The following is a 10,962-nucleotide window of genomic DNA, read 5'->3' as shown; positions in this document are numbered from 1 at the left end:
GAGGGTGACTGCCTTTCCCTGTTTCTTTAGAAGAAAGACGCCCAGGCCCTGCCTCCAGGAGCCTAAAGAGTATCCTGGGGCATTAAAGGGCACGGGAAGGTCAAGTGGAAGGAGCGCTGGGCAGCCTGAGGCCCCGAAGGCTCCTGAGCCAGGCCGGGGGACGGGCAGGCAGCAGGTGGGAACTGACTCCTTGGCTTGGGCCCTCCCAGCTCTGCCTCTCCTCTTACCCTCGCCAGGCGTCTGCTGGCTTGCGCCGTGGTGGCCGCTCTGAGACACCGGGAGCCTGGACCTTGTCCTTACGAGGTTCCGAGTCCAGGGGGGAGGAGGGCCCAGGGCACGCGGGAAAGGGAAGAGCGCAGCCGACCGTTGCAGGGTAAGGGGTAGAGCTTGTGAACCGTGGGGCATCCGGCCTGGCACGGCCGGTGCTGGTGGTGCGCGGGCGGGACGGGCAGCTCTCCTGGCCGGCAGGAGAGCAGAGGCTCGGAGGCGGTGATCTGCAGGTTGGCGGCAGCCAGAGCACAGGGGGCCGAGGGGCCTGTCGTCAGAGGTTAGCGGGGGCGGCGCGTAGGAGCCCTTGACGGCCAGCCAAGCTCGCGGTTGATCTGTCCGGGGGAGTGTGGTCGGCAGGACAGGAGTGCCGGCGGGCTCTCGAGTGGCGCCCTCTGGGGAAGGGGCTCCGCTCAGTGCAGTGGGAAGGGGCAGAGCCGAGGGAAGTGGGTTCCTTTTCCTGTGTCCTGGCTTCTCCGAGACCACCTGGTAAAACCCACCAAGGTGGGCACGCCACGCCCCTCCGGGCCTCGGGCCTGGGCCTGCAAGCTACAGGCAGGGGGGGCTGCTCCAGGGGCGGACACGTGTGGCTGCGTGGAGGGGTGCCGCCCCCCTGGAGGAGGCGGGAGGGGGTGCCGAGCTCTTGGGTGAGTGATCCACGAGTGGGGGCAGGTGTGGCCTCAGATGTGCTAACGGCAGGTGCTCCAGGCACCCTTTCCTTTCAAAAGGAAACAAACTTTTATTCGTAAAATATTTTTTTCTTACACAACTTCCATGGTAGGAAGCTAGAAAATACCAAGCCAAGGAAAATAAAATAAGACTACTATATTTAGGCTACCCAGGGGCCATCAGGGCAGGCTTTTTATTGTTTTGTTTTTAGTGTTTATATTTTGAGAGACAGTGCAAGCAGGGGAGGGGCAGAGAGAGAGGGAGACACAGAATCTGAAGCAGGTTCCAGGCTCCCAGCTGTCACCACAGAGCCCGACGTGGGGCTCGAACCCACAAACCGTGAGATCCTGACCTGAGCCTTAACCACTTGAGCCCCCAGGGGCCGCAGGGCTCTCATCTTGATCCGTCTCTTTTCAGGTCTCAGTGCGTTNCTAACGCTGGGGGAAGTCACCTCCTCTTCCTCATAGTCGTCATAGTCTGAGTCCCCGATGGGGGTGCAGCCCTTCCCCTTGAAGGTGTAGACGGGCATGTTGTCCAGGTTGACGCATCGCACGCTTCCCACGTTGGGAGTCATGGCCTTGACGTCCACGCCCTCCTTCCACAANCCCCCAGCCCTCCCTGTGGCTCCGTTCTCCCGCTGTCCTGCGGACTGGACCCCTCACCCACTGGCCTCACCCAGTTTTTAAGCCTCCGGCCACCGTTCACTTCCGCTTACTGTGCCTTTATATGGTCGCCGATATTAACCCTCTCCTCCCTCTGCCTTTCCCCCTCTCTCTGGCAAGGTCCCCCCCCCACTCCGCCCCGCTCTGGCCCCAACCCGCTGGCTCAGTTTGGCCAAGGTCGCCAGTCCCCCCACCGCTCCACACCCAGGGGACGCTTCTTCGTTATGATCTTAGGTGTTTTCCGCAGCCCGCATAGCCACGGGCTCTCCCTCCTCGGGGCCGGTGACACTCTCGTCTGGCTGGCCTTTCTCAGTCTTTGTAGATTCCTCTTCGGCCCTTTGTGAGAACTTCACCCCCGGAGTTTGGCCTTTGGCCCTCTTTTCTTTTTTCAATGTTTATCAATTTCTGAGAGACAAAATGCAAGTGGGAAGGGGCACAGAGAGAGGGAGACCCAGAACCCGAAGCGGCTCCAGGCTCCGAGCTGTCAGCACAGAGCCCGACACGGGGCTTGAACTCGTGAACCCCGAGATCATGACCTGAGTCCAAGTCGGACGCTCAACCAATAGAACCCCCCGGACATCCCCCTCCTTTTCCTGTGCTGCACAGACACCTGGGATCACCCTCATTCTTTTTCTTTTCAACCACACCTACACTCCGGTGACTCAAACCTCTCTCTAGCCCAGACTCTGTCCTGAGACCCGAACCCCTAGGTCCCGCTGCCCTTGGATTCCTTGGATGGCCGTTAAAGTGATCTGTCCAATACTAAGCTAATCCACCTGTTGCCCAACCCGGTGAGTCGTACCGTCATCCACCCGTTTAGCCACTCAGTTGATGCAAACAATCCCTGATGGTCATCCGAACTCTTCCCCTCTCGTCCCCCATCCAACATGTCCCCAAGTCATGCTGATTTTGCCTCCCAGTCTCTCTGAAATCCACTTCTGTCCATCCCCACTGCCACCATCGCTGGTCCGAGGTACCATTTCCTACCCCTCACTGCGGTGGCCTGACCCGGCCTCTCCTTGTCCCGTGCCCCCCTGGAGGGGTCTTTGACGACTGCAGGTGTTGTTCACGTTCCTCCACTGCTCAAAACCCATCCGTGGCTCCTTCTAGCTCCTAGGAGGAGGTCTGAGATCCCCAGCGTGGCCCCAGGCTCCTTCGTGGTCTAACCGTCACCCACCTGTCACTGTAGGCACTTTCTTGTGCCCGGACTTCCTTCTCACCCCTTGTCCCCTTCTGCCCAACCTTACTTTTCTGGAATTTCTTCTGGAAAGCCTTTTAAGACTTCGAAGACTTGGGGCACCTGGCTGGCTCCGTTCAGGAGCGTGTGACTCTTGACCTCAGGGTCATGAGTATTCACACCCCACACTGGGTGCAGAGATGACTTGAAACAGAACAGAAACACGGCACACGTTTCCCAAGGCCAAGTTCGTTGCCTGTGAGAAAGTCAGCCGCCATGTCTGCCGGTCCTTTTCTAGGGATTAAAATGTCCCGCCTACTGACCCCACGAGGGACATAGTGAAGCCACAGGAGGACATCATAGCCTGCTCCTGTCTGCTCAGCCCTGGTGACACTTGAGCCGGATGCAGTTAGTCTCTGGACTTGCTGTTTATCTCGTTAGCCTGCTGCCGAAAGCACTTGAAAACACGGAGAAAGTGAGGAGGTCAGCAGCAGGACATGAGGTGGCGAGTCACAGAGAGACGGTGATGTGCCGTCGGGCCCCTGGGGCGGCTGTGTTTTGCTACATTCATTCCCGTCAGGGGTTTTAGTTGTGAGCTCAGAAGATGTTCTGGGTAATTTAGAACGAAAAGGAATTTGTTAAAAAACACATTGGCGACTTTCCGGACTGTGGCCTGGAAGAGTCCCAGGCTGCGGGACCTGGCTGCTCTGCTGCTGCAGGGCGACCGGTCCCTGGAGCCCCCAGCGCTCAGCTGCTGGTCTCATCACTGTGACCGCAGCCCCCGCCCCCGGAATCCCGCACCGCTCCTTGGTGGCACCCGCTTGGGGTGCCGGGCTGGGCGTCAGGGGGACTGGGCCGAGGCCTGCGACCCAGCCGCAAGGGAGTCTGGGAAAGCATGTCAGGCATTGTTCAGCTTCTGTAACAGGCCGAGTCGGCTTCTCCAAAAATTCCTGGATTGAAGGTTTTTGCAGCCATAGAAAAAAGGGGGTTCGTGTGCTTTGCCACTTACTGAAATGATCCAGTGTTTTTCTTTTCACATGTTAATGTTCTGATTCCACCACCCCCAATCTTGCATCTTTGAATGCTTGGTGTTTGTTTTTGTTTTTAATGCTTTACTTCTGAGAGAAATAGGGAGCGTGAGCAGGGGAGGGTCAGAGAGAGGAGACACAGAAACCAAAACAGGCTCCAGGCTCTGAGCTAGCCGTCAGCAGAGATCCTGACGTGGGGCTCGAACCCACAAACCGCAAGATCATGACCTGAGCCAAAGTTGGATGCTTAACCAACTGAGCCACCCAGGGCCCTCTACTCTTTTAATATAATTCTTGGTTGGCTTGGTCACATTTTATTTAGAATTTTTACATCCAGGGATGCCTGGGTAGGGCTCTATTGGTCAAGGGTGTCTCTTGATAGCAGTCCCGTCTCAAGTTCAGGGTTCTGAGGTCAGGACCTGCATTGGACCCCGCACTGGGCATGGAGACTCTTTATAAAATAATTAAAATGCTAACTTTCACATCTACGTTAGAAAATAGAAGTGACCCATAGATTTTTAAAAAATGTATTATAACATTTATTGATTTGAGAGACCGCGTGAGCGGGGCAGGTGCAGAGAGAGAGGGAGACACAGAATCCCAAGCAGCTCCAGGCTCCCAGCTGTCACCACAGAGCCCGACGCGGGGCTCAAACCCACAAACCGTGAGATCCTGACCTGAGCCTTAACCACTTGAGCCCCCAGGGGCCACAGAGCTCTTATCTTGATCCATCTCTTTCCAGGTCTCAGTGCACATGTGAGAATGCTGATTGTTGCGTTTGCTTTTTCCTAAAGCTTCCCCAAGGTGACGGCGATGACCTAGGGGTCTGGGACCCTCCCCGCACCGCGGCAGGGGAGCCCTGTTCTGTGGCGCACCCAGCTGTCGCGTCTCACCACCCCCACTGCTTTGCTGTGGTTGTGCCCGAGGTGTGGAGAAGAGGCTTCGGATAAAAGAAAAGTAATTAAGCACCCCCCACCCCCCAGCTAGAGCCCGACAGGAAAGCCATCACAGCCTCTCAAGGCCCCACACCACCCAGCCTCAGAGGCTGTGGCCAGAGTACCTAATGCCCACGGTGCCCAGCAGGTCCTGGCCACGACCCTCACTCAGGGCCGAGGGCCGCCGTCCCGCCACGAGAGGCCCCACGTGGCCGTTTGCCCGCACCCNGGTCTCAGTGCACATGTGAGAATGCTGATTGTTGCGTTTGCTTTTTCCTAAAGCTTCCCCAAGGTGACGGCGATGACCTAGGGGTCTGGAACCCTCCCCGCACCGCGGCAGGGGAGCCCTGTTCTGTGGCGCACCCAGCTGTCGCATCTCCCCACCCCCGCTGCTTTGCTGTGGTTGTGCCCGAGGTGTGGAGAAGAGGCTTCGGATAAAAAAAAGTAATTAAGCACCCCCCACCCCCCAGCTAGAGCCCGACAGGAAGAGACTGGAGCGGAAGGTGGGCAGTGCGCCCCCGAGGAGGAGGAGCCAGGCCCGGTGTACGGTCACCTGCTTTCCCCTCTGCAGCTCCAGATGCGTGGCATGCGTGGCTGCGGCCAGGGCCTGTGGCCTCGCACGCGGGGCCCGGGTCAGTAGCAGGATCAGGACCACGGAGGCACACAGAAGCCAGAGGAGACCCAAGACATAGAAGCCCAGGGGGAGGAGGCAGCAGGAGTCAGGGTGGAGTGAGGCGTCCCGTCTGGGGCTGTCTGCGTTCCCTTGAGGCACCCCGTGGACCTCAGGGAGGTGGGGGGATTCAGAGAGGGTGGTTGCGGTGTGTCCTGAGCTGGTAAGGAATGAGGTGGGCTTGGGGGTGAAGAATGTGGTTAGTTCAGAGCTGGGGGTGGCGTGGTGGGTTCCAGGGTGGTGGGGATGGTAGAGGTTGTGTTGGGGGGTGTGGTGCGTATTGTAGTGGGGAATGTGGGGAGCTCTGGGGAGGTTGGCGTGGTGGTGAATGTGNCCGCGGGACACGTGGGGGATCGCGGGCCTAACGCTGGGGGAAGTCACCTCCTCTTCCTCATAGTCGTCATAGTCTGGGTCTGTGTCCCTAAGGGGGGTGCAGCCCTTCCCCTTGAAGGCGTAGACGGGCGTGTTGTCCAGGTTGACGCATCGCACGCTTCCCACGTTGGGAGCCATGGCCTTGACATCCAGAACCTCCTTCCACACNGGCCTTTCTCAGTCTTTGTAGATTCCTCTTCGGCCCTTTGTGAGAACTTCACCCCCGGAGTTTGGCCTTTGGCCCTCTTTTCTTTTTTCAATGTTTATCAATTTCTGAGAGACAAAATGCAAGTGGGGAGGGGCACAGAGAGAGGGAGACCCAGAACCCGAAGCAGCTCCAGGCTCCGAGCTGTCAGCACAGAGCCCTACACGGGGCTTGAACTCGTGAACCCCGAGATCATGACCTGAGCCGAAGTCGGACACTTAACCAACTGAGCCCCCCAGGCGCCCCTAACCTGTCTTATGTCGTAGCCAAGGTGAATTGTTTTTCTCCAGCATCCGTTCGTCTTGGATAAGAGGCCACAGTTTCCTTTTGGGAGATCTCATGTCCTCAGACGAGTGTAGACTCGGCGGGAGTGTAGAACAGGCACCCCGTCCCCTCACGCTGGCCACCCTGATGTCTTTGGAAGTTCCTTCCGCCAGGCCCTTCCTGTCACCACGTGTCTCACCCAGGGGTGTAACCGAATCGTGGACAACGGTCCTCCTTCTGGGATTTCAAATGGCAAGTGGGGTGACGCACACGGGAAAAGGGACCTGAAGTGCATTTGTTACAAGGAAGTCCCCGGGTGACGCTGTAGCCCCCCACGGAGGCCCCCTGGGCCCCCCAATCCTGAGCAGCCGGGGTTCCCTGTCCACGTGTAGCCGGTGAGCCCTGCACTTTCCAGGAAGGCTCTGTTGCGTTACATTAGGCAGACGTGACCTCATCCAGGGGCTCCAAGTCGGTGCTCTAGCTGCTTTGCTTTCCTTTTCCTTTTCCTTCCTTCCTTCCTTCCTTCCTTCCTTCCTTCCTTCCTTCCTTCCTTCCCTTCCTTTCCTTCCTTCCTTCCTTCCTTTTGTCTTTCTTTCCTTGATGTATACATCTTCGTAATTTATTTATTTTTTTCAATCTACATCCAGGTTAGTTAGCATATGGTGCAAGAGTGGTTTGGGGAGCAGATGCCTTACTGCCCCTCACCCACTCAGCCCATCCCCCTCCCGCCGCCCTCTGGTTTTTCTCCGTATTTAACAGTCTCTTATAGTTTGTCCCCATCCCTGTTTTTATATTACGTTTGCTTCCCTTCCCTTATGTTCAGCTCTTTTGTATCTTAAAGTCCTCATAGGAGTGAAGTCCTGTGATACTTGTTTTTCTCTGATGGACTAACTTCACTCAGCATAACTCCCTCCTGCTCCATCCCTGTAGCTGCAAATGGCAGGATTTCATTCTTTCTGATTGCCGTAGCTGCGCTTCGTTTTTAAACTTTTTTAAAAATGTTTTTATTTATTTCTGAGAGAGAGAGACAGCATGAGCAGGGGAGGGTCAGAGAGAGATGGAGACACAGAATCCGAAGCAGGCTCCAGGCGCTGAGCTGGCTGTCAGCACAGAGCCCGACGCGGGGCTCGAACCCGCGAACCGTGAGATCATGACCTGAGCCGAAGTCAGACGCTTAGCCGACCGAGCCACCCAGTCGGTGGCTTCGTCTTTAAAGAGTTTCGTGCAGGAGGTCTATTCAAGATCCACTCAACTTCTCTTTTTTTTCTTTTGAAGACTTACTTCTGTTGCATCTTAGGGTTCTTGGTGGGAATGATTCTATTCCAGCCACGTTAAGTGGCCCCAGCCGGTCACCAGGGCCCACATGAGTATCCTGAGGGAAGCTGCGCAGAGCCTCCCATGGTGAGAGCAAGACTCGTCCGGGGCCAGAAAGAAGATGCGAGGGGGTCCTTCCGTCACGGAACCCCAGGCTTCTGTGGGCCGGCTGAAGATGGCACACTCCCTCTGGGTGTGGACAGGAAATACGTAACCCCGCACGAGCTGTTGAATCCGTTTTATGATCACAAGGATGAGGCCTTAGGATGCAGCTGATGTCAAGGAAGCTACGATTAAAAAAGAAAAGGGAAGAAACCACTGGCATCGCTGAAATGCTATATCGAACCGATTGTGAAGGTCAGCGAGCCAGAAACCTGATTTTTTAAAACACCAGCCGGTATTGGAATTACTTGCAACATAATGAGCTTTAGGAGGTAAAGGTTGCATTTTCCATCTTTCTTTTTTTTTAAGGTTTATTTGGTTGGTTGGTTTGAGAGAGAGAGTGCTGGGGGAGGGGCGGCGAGAGAGAAGAAGAGAGAATCTCAAGTGCAGGGATCCTACTCGGGGCTCGAACCGTGAGATCATGACCTGAGCCGATTCGGACGCTTAACTGACTGAGCCACCCAGGCGCCCCTACTAAGAGGTTTTTTAAATTTCAGGTGGATTTTTAAAAATGAACCTTTTTTTGAGATCATTATAGATTCTCATGCAGCTGTGAGAAGTCGACAGAGGCCCCACGTGCCCTTTACCCAGTGACCCCGAATGTGACATCTTGCAAAGCTACAGTGTAAAAGTCGCAACTAGGTACCGTCAAGGTCCCTCCCAACGCTCCTGTCTCCCCATACCTGCCTCCTTCCTATCCCCGGCCGCAGCCGCTCTGCTCTTCACTTCTGTCACCTGTCGTGTTAAGAACATTATAGAGGGGCGCCTGGGTGGCACAGTCGTTTGAGCTTCCAACTTGGGCTCAGGTCATGAATTCCCGGTCCCTGAGTTCGAGTCCCATGTGGGGCTCTGTGCTGACAGCGCGGAGCCTGGAGCCAGTTTCCGATTCTGTGTCTCCCTCTGTCTCTGCCCCTCCCCTGCTCGCATTCTGTCTGTCTGTCTCTCAAAAATAAAACATAAAAAAAAAGAGAGAACGTTATATAAATGGGATCACATGGAATACGATCTTTGGGGGTTGGCTCCGTCTGCTCGGCTCTCTGCCCCGGACAGCCGCGGGTTGTAGCGTGTGCTGGCGGGTCGTGTCCCACCGCGTGGACATACCGCGGCACAGCCTTTCCCACGGAAGGCCCATGGGCTGATTCCAACTGCTGGCCGGTACAGACAAGTCTGCCATGCATAGTCACGGACAGAGTTTTGTGCGAACATCAAGTCTTCCTTTTCCTGGGAGGATGCCCCGGAGTGCGACTTCCGGGTCGTAGGGAGGTTCAGGTTGATTTGCGGGACTTGGTCTCTGGGTTATTCTTCGGGCTTGTCCTCTTTGGGGTTGGCCTGGCGTCTTGCACGTGTGAGTCTACGTTTCTTGCCAGATTGGGGTTCGGGAGCCATTATTTGAGGACATTTTCCAGCCTCGCCCCCTTTCTCCTGTTTCCGGGTCCCCGAGGACACAACATAGGATGTGTTGTTAGAGTCCTGGGGCTGCCGGCGAGTTCTGTTTTCTTAAGTCTGTTTTCTCTCTGTTCGGAATGCGTAGTTTCTATGGTTGTATCTTCCACTTCACTTCACGGGGTCTTTTCTCCGTCCCCATTGTGTGGGGGGGCCCACGCCCCGAGCTTCAATTTCAGCTGTTATATTTTCCGGCTCTGCAGTCTCTTCGGGTCTTCAGATCCTCTGTGCCTTTGCTGAAGTTCAGTTTGATCTGTTTCAGGTGCATCCATAATGTCTTGTTAAAGCCTTTTTATCGTGGCTGCTGCATTTTAATTTGTAATGTTTTAATCTTGATTTTTGAGAGAGATTGAGTGTGTGGGGGAGGAGCAGAGAGAAGGAGACACAGACTGCGAGGCAGCTCCAGGCTCCGAGCTGTCAGCACGGAGCCCGACGCGGGGCTCGAACCCACGGACCGTGAGATCATGACCTGGGCCAAAGTCGGACGCTTAACCGACTGGGCCCCCCAGGCGCCCCTATCGTGGCTGCTTTAAAATATTTTCCAGGTTGGGGCGCCTGGGGGGCTCAGTCGGTTAAGCGTCCGACTTTGGCCCAGGTCATGATCTCACGGTCCGTGGGTTCGAGCCCCGCGTCGGGCTCCGTGCTGACAGCTCGGAGCCTGGAGCTGCCTCGCAGTCTGTGTCTCCTTCTCTCTCTGCACCCTCCCCCCACTCATGCTCTGTCTCTCTGTCAAAAATAAATAAACATTAAAAGATAAAATATTTCCCAGAAAACCCTACCACCTCCGTCCGTTGGGAGTCAGCAGCTACCAATGGCCTTTTTCATTCATTCGAGGGCTTTGCAGTTCTTGGTAAGATGATTTGTTTTAATGGAAATACTGTCATTTTTGTGTTAATATTTTCATTTTTTTAATTACTTTATGAGACTCTAGGTCTTCATTAAACCTTCTCTTTTCGCTGCCTTTTTCTGGCACCACTCTGGCGAGGAAAGGGGAGGCGCTGCCTCCTCACTGCCGGATGGCGGATGGCAGTAGAAGTTCAAGTTTCCCCTCAGCTACCATTGACATCTGATGGGGATGCAGGGGTGCTTCTTACCTCGGGGTGAGTGTGGGGGTTCCAGCTCCCCAGAGGTTCCCCATGGCCGCCTGGGTGAGGATGACTGCCCGACTGCAGAAATGAGTGACCCTCCCGACCCCCCTAGGCCCCCCGATGCCATCGCAGTGGGGACGGGAAGGGTGGCTCAGGACGGCCAGTCTGGGATGGAGTTCCAGGCTCCCCTACTTGGCCCTCCCAGAGAGAACCCCCCCCCAGGCAGGGATGCTGGGGCGCCTCGTGACAAGCCCAGGGAGGGTGGAAGTCTAGGCTCAGCCTTTGGCCTTGGCCGGTGTGGGGGTGGCCACAGTTTGTCTGTGGTAGAATGTCTGGAATTGAGTGGCTATTTCCCAAGCTCTGCCTTGTCTACCCCTTTCCTGGCCCTCGGGCTGGAGAGAGCAGGCTTCTGTGGGGGCTTTCTTTTAGTTATTATTGTTATGATGATGATGGCTCCTGGGTGGCTCAGTCCATTAGTTAAGTGTCTGACTCTGACTCAGCTGAGGTCATGATCTCACCATTCATGAGTTCAAGCCCTGCGTCAGGCTCTGGGCTAGCAGTGCAGAGCTTGCTTGGGATTCTCTCTCTCTCTCTCTCTCTCCCTCTGACCCTCCCTTGCTGGCACTCTCTGTCTCTCTCTCTTTCGGAATAAATACATAAGCTTTTTCAAAAACTATAAACAAAAAACAAAAACACAAAGGGCTCA

At 55.6% G+C, this 10,962-nt stretch overlaps 1 protein-coding gene across 1 annotated transcript; it reads right to left on the bottom strand.

Annotated features, from left to right (window-relative positions):
* Positions 1-4,841: 4,841 nt before the first annotated feature.
* On the bottom strand, positions 4,842-10,306 carry GP1BA (glycoprotein Ib platelet subunit alpha). The gene is made up of 3 exons (XM_077746769.1): positions 10,263-10,306; positions 5,219-5,952; positions 4,842-4,966 (listed from the first exon to the last, which is right to left on the bottom strand). The coding sequence occupies exons 1-3, from the start codon at positions 10,304-10,306 to the stop codon at positions 4,842-4,844; spliced, it is 903 nt and encodes a 300-aa protein (XP_077602895.1).
* Between the last annotated feature and the right edge of the window lie 656 nt (positions 10,307-10,962).

The sequence above is a fragment of the Crocuta crocuta genome, unplaced genomic scaffold, assembly GCF_008692635.1.
Source record: "Crocuta crocuta isolate KB4526 unplaced genomic scaffold, BGI_CrCroc_1.0 scaffold139, whole genome shotgun sequence".
NCBI classification, from domain to species: domain Eukaryota; kingdom Metazoa; phylum Chordata; class Mammalia; order Carnivora; family Hyaenidae; genus Crocuta; species Crocuta crocuta.
The sequence above is the reverse complement of the archived record's forward strand: the minus strand, read 5'-3'. Positions and strand labels throughout refer to the sequence as shown.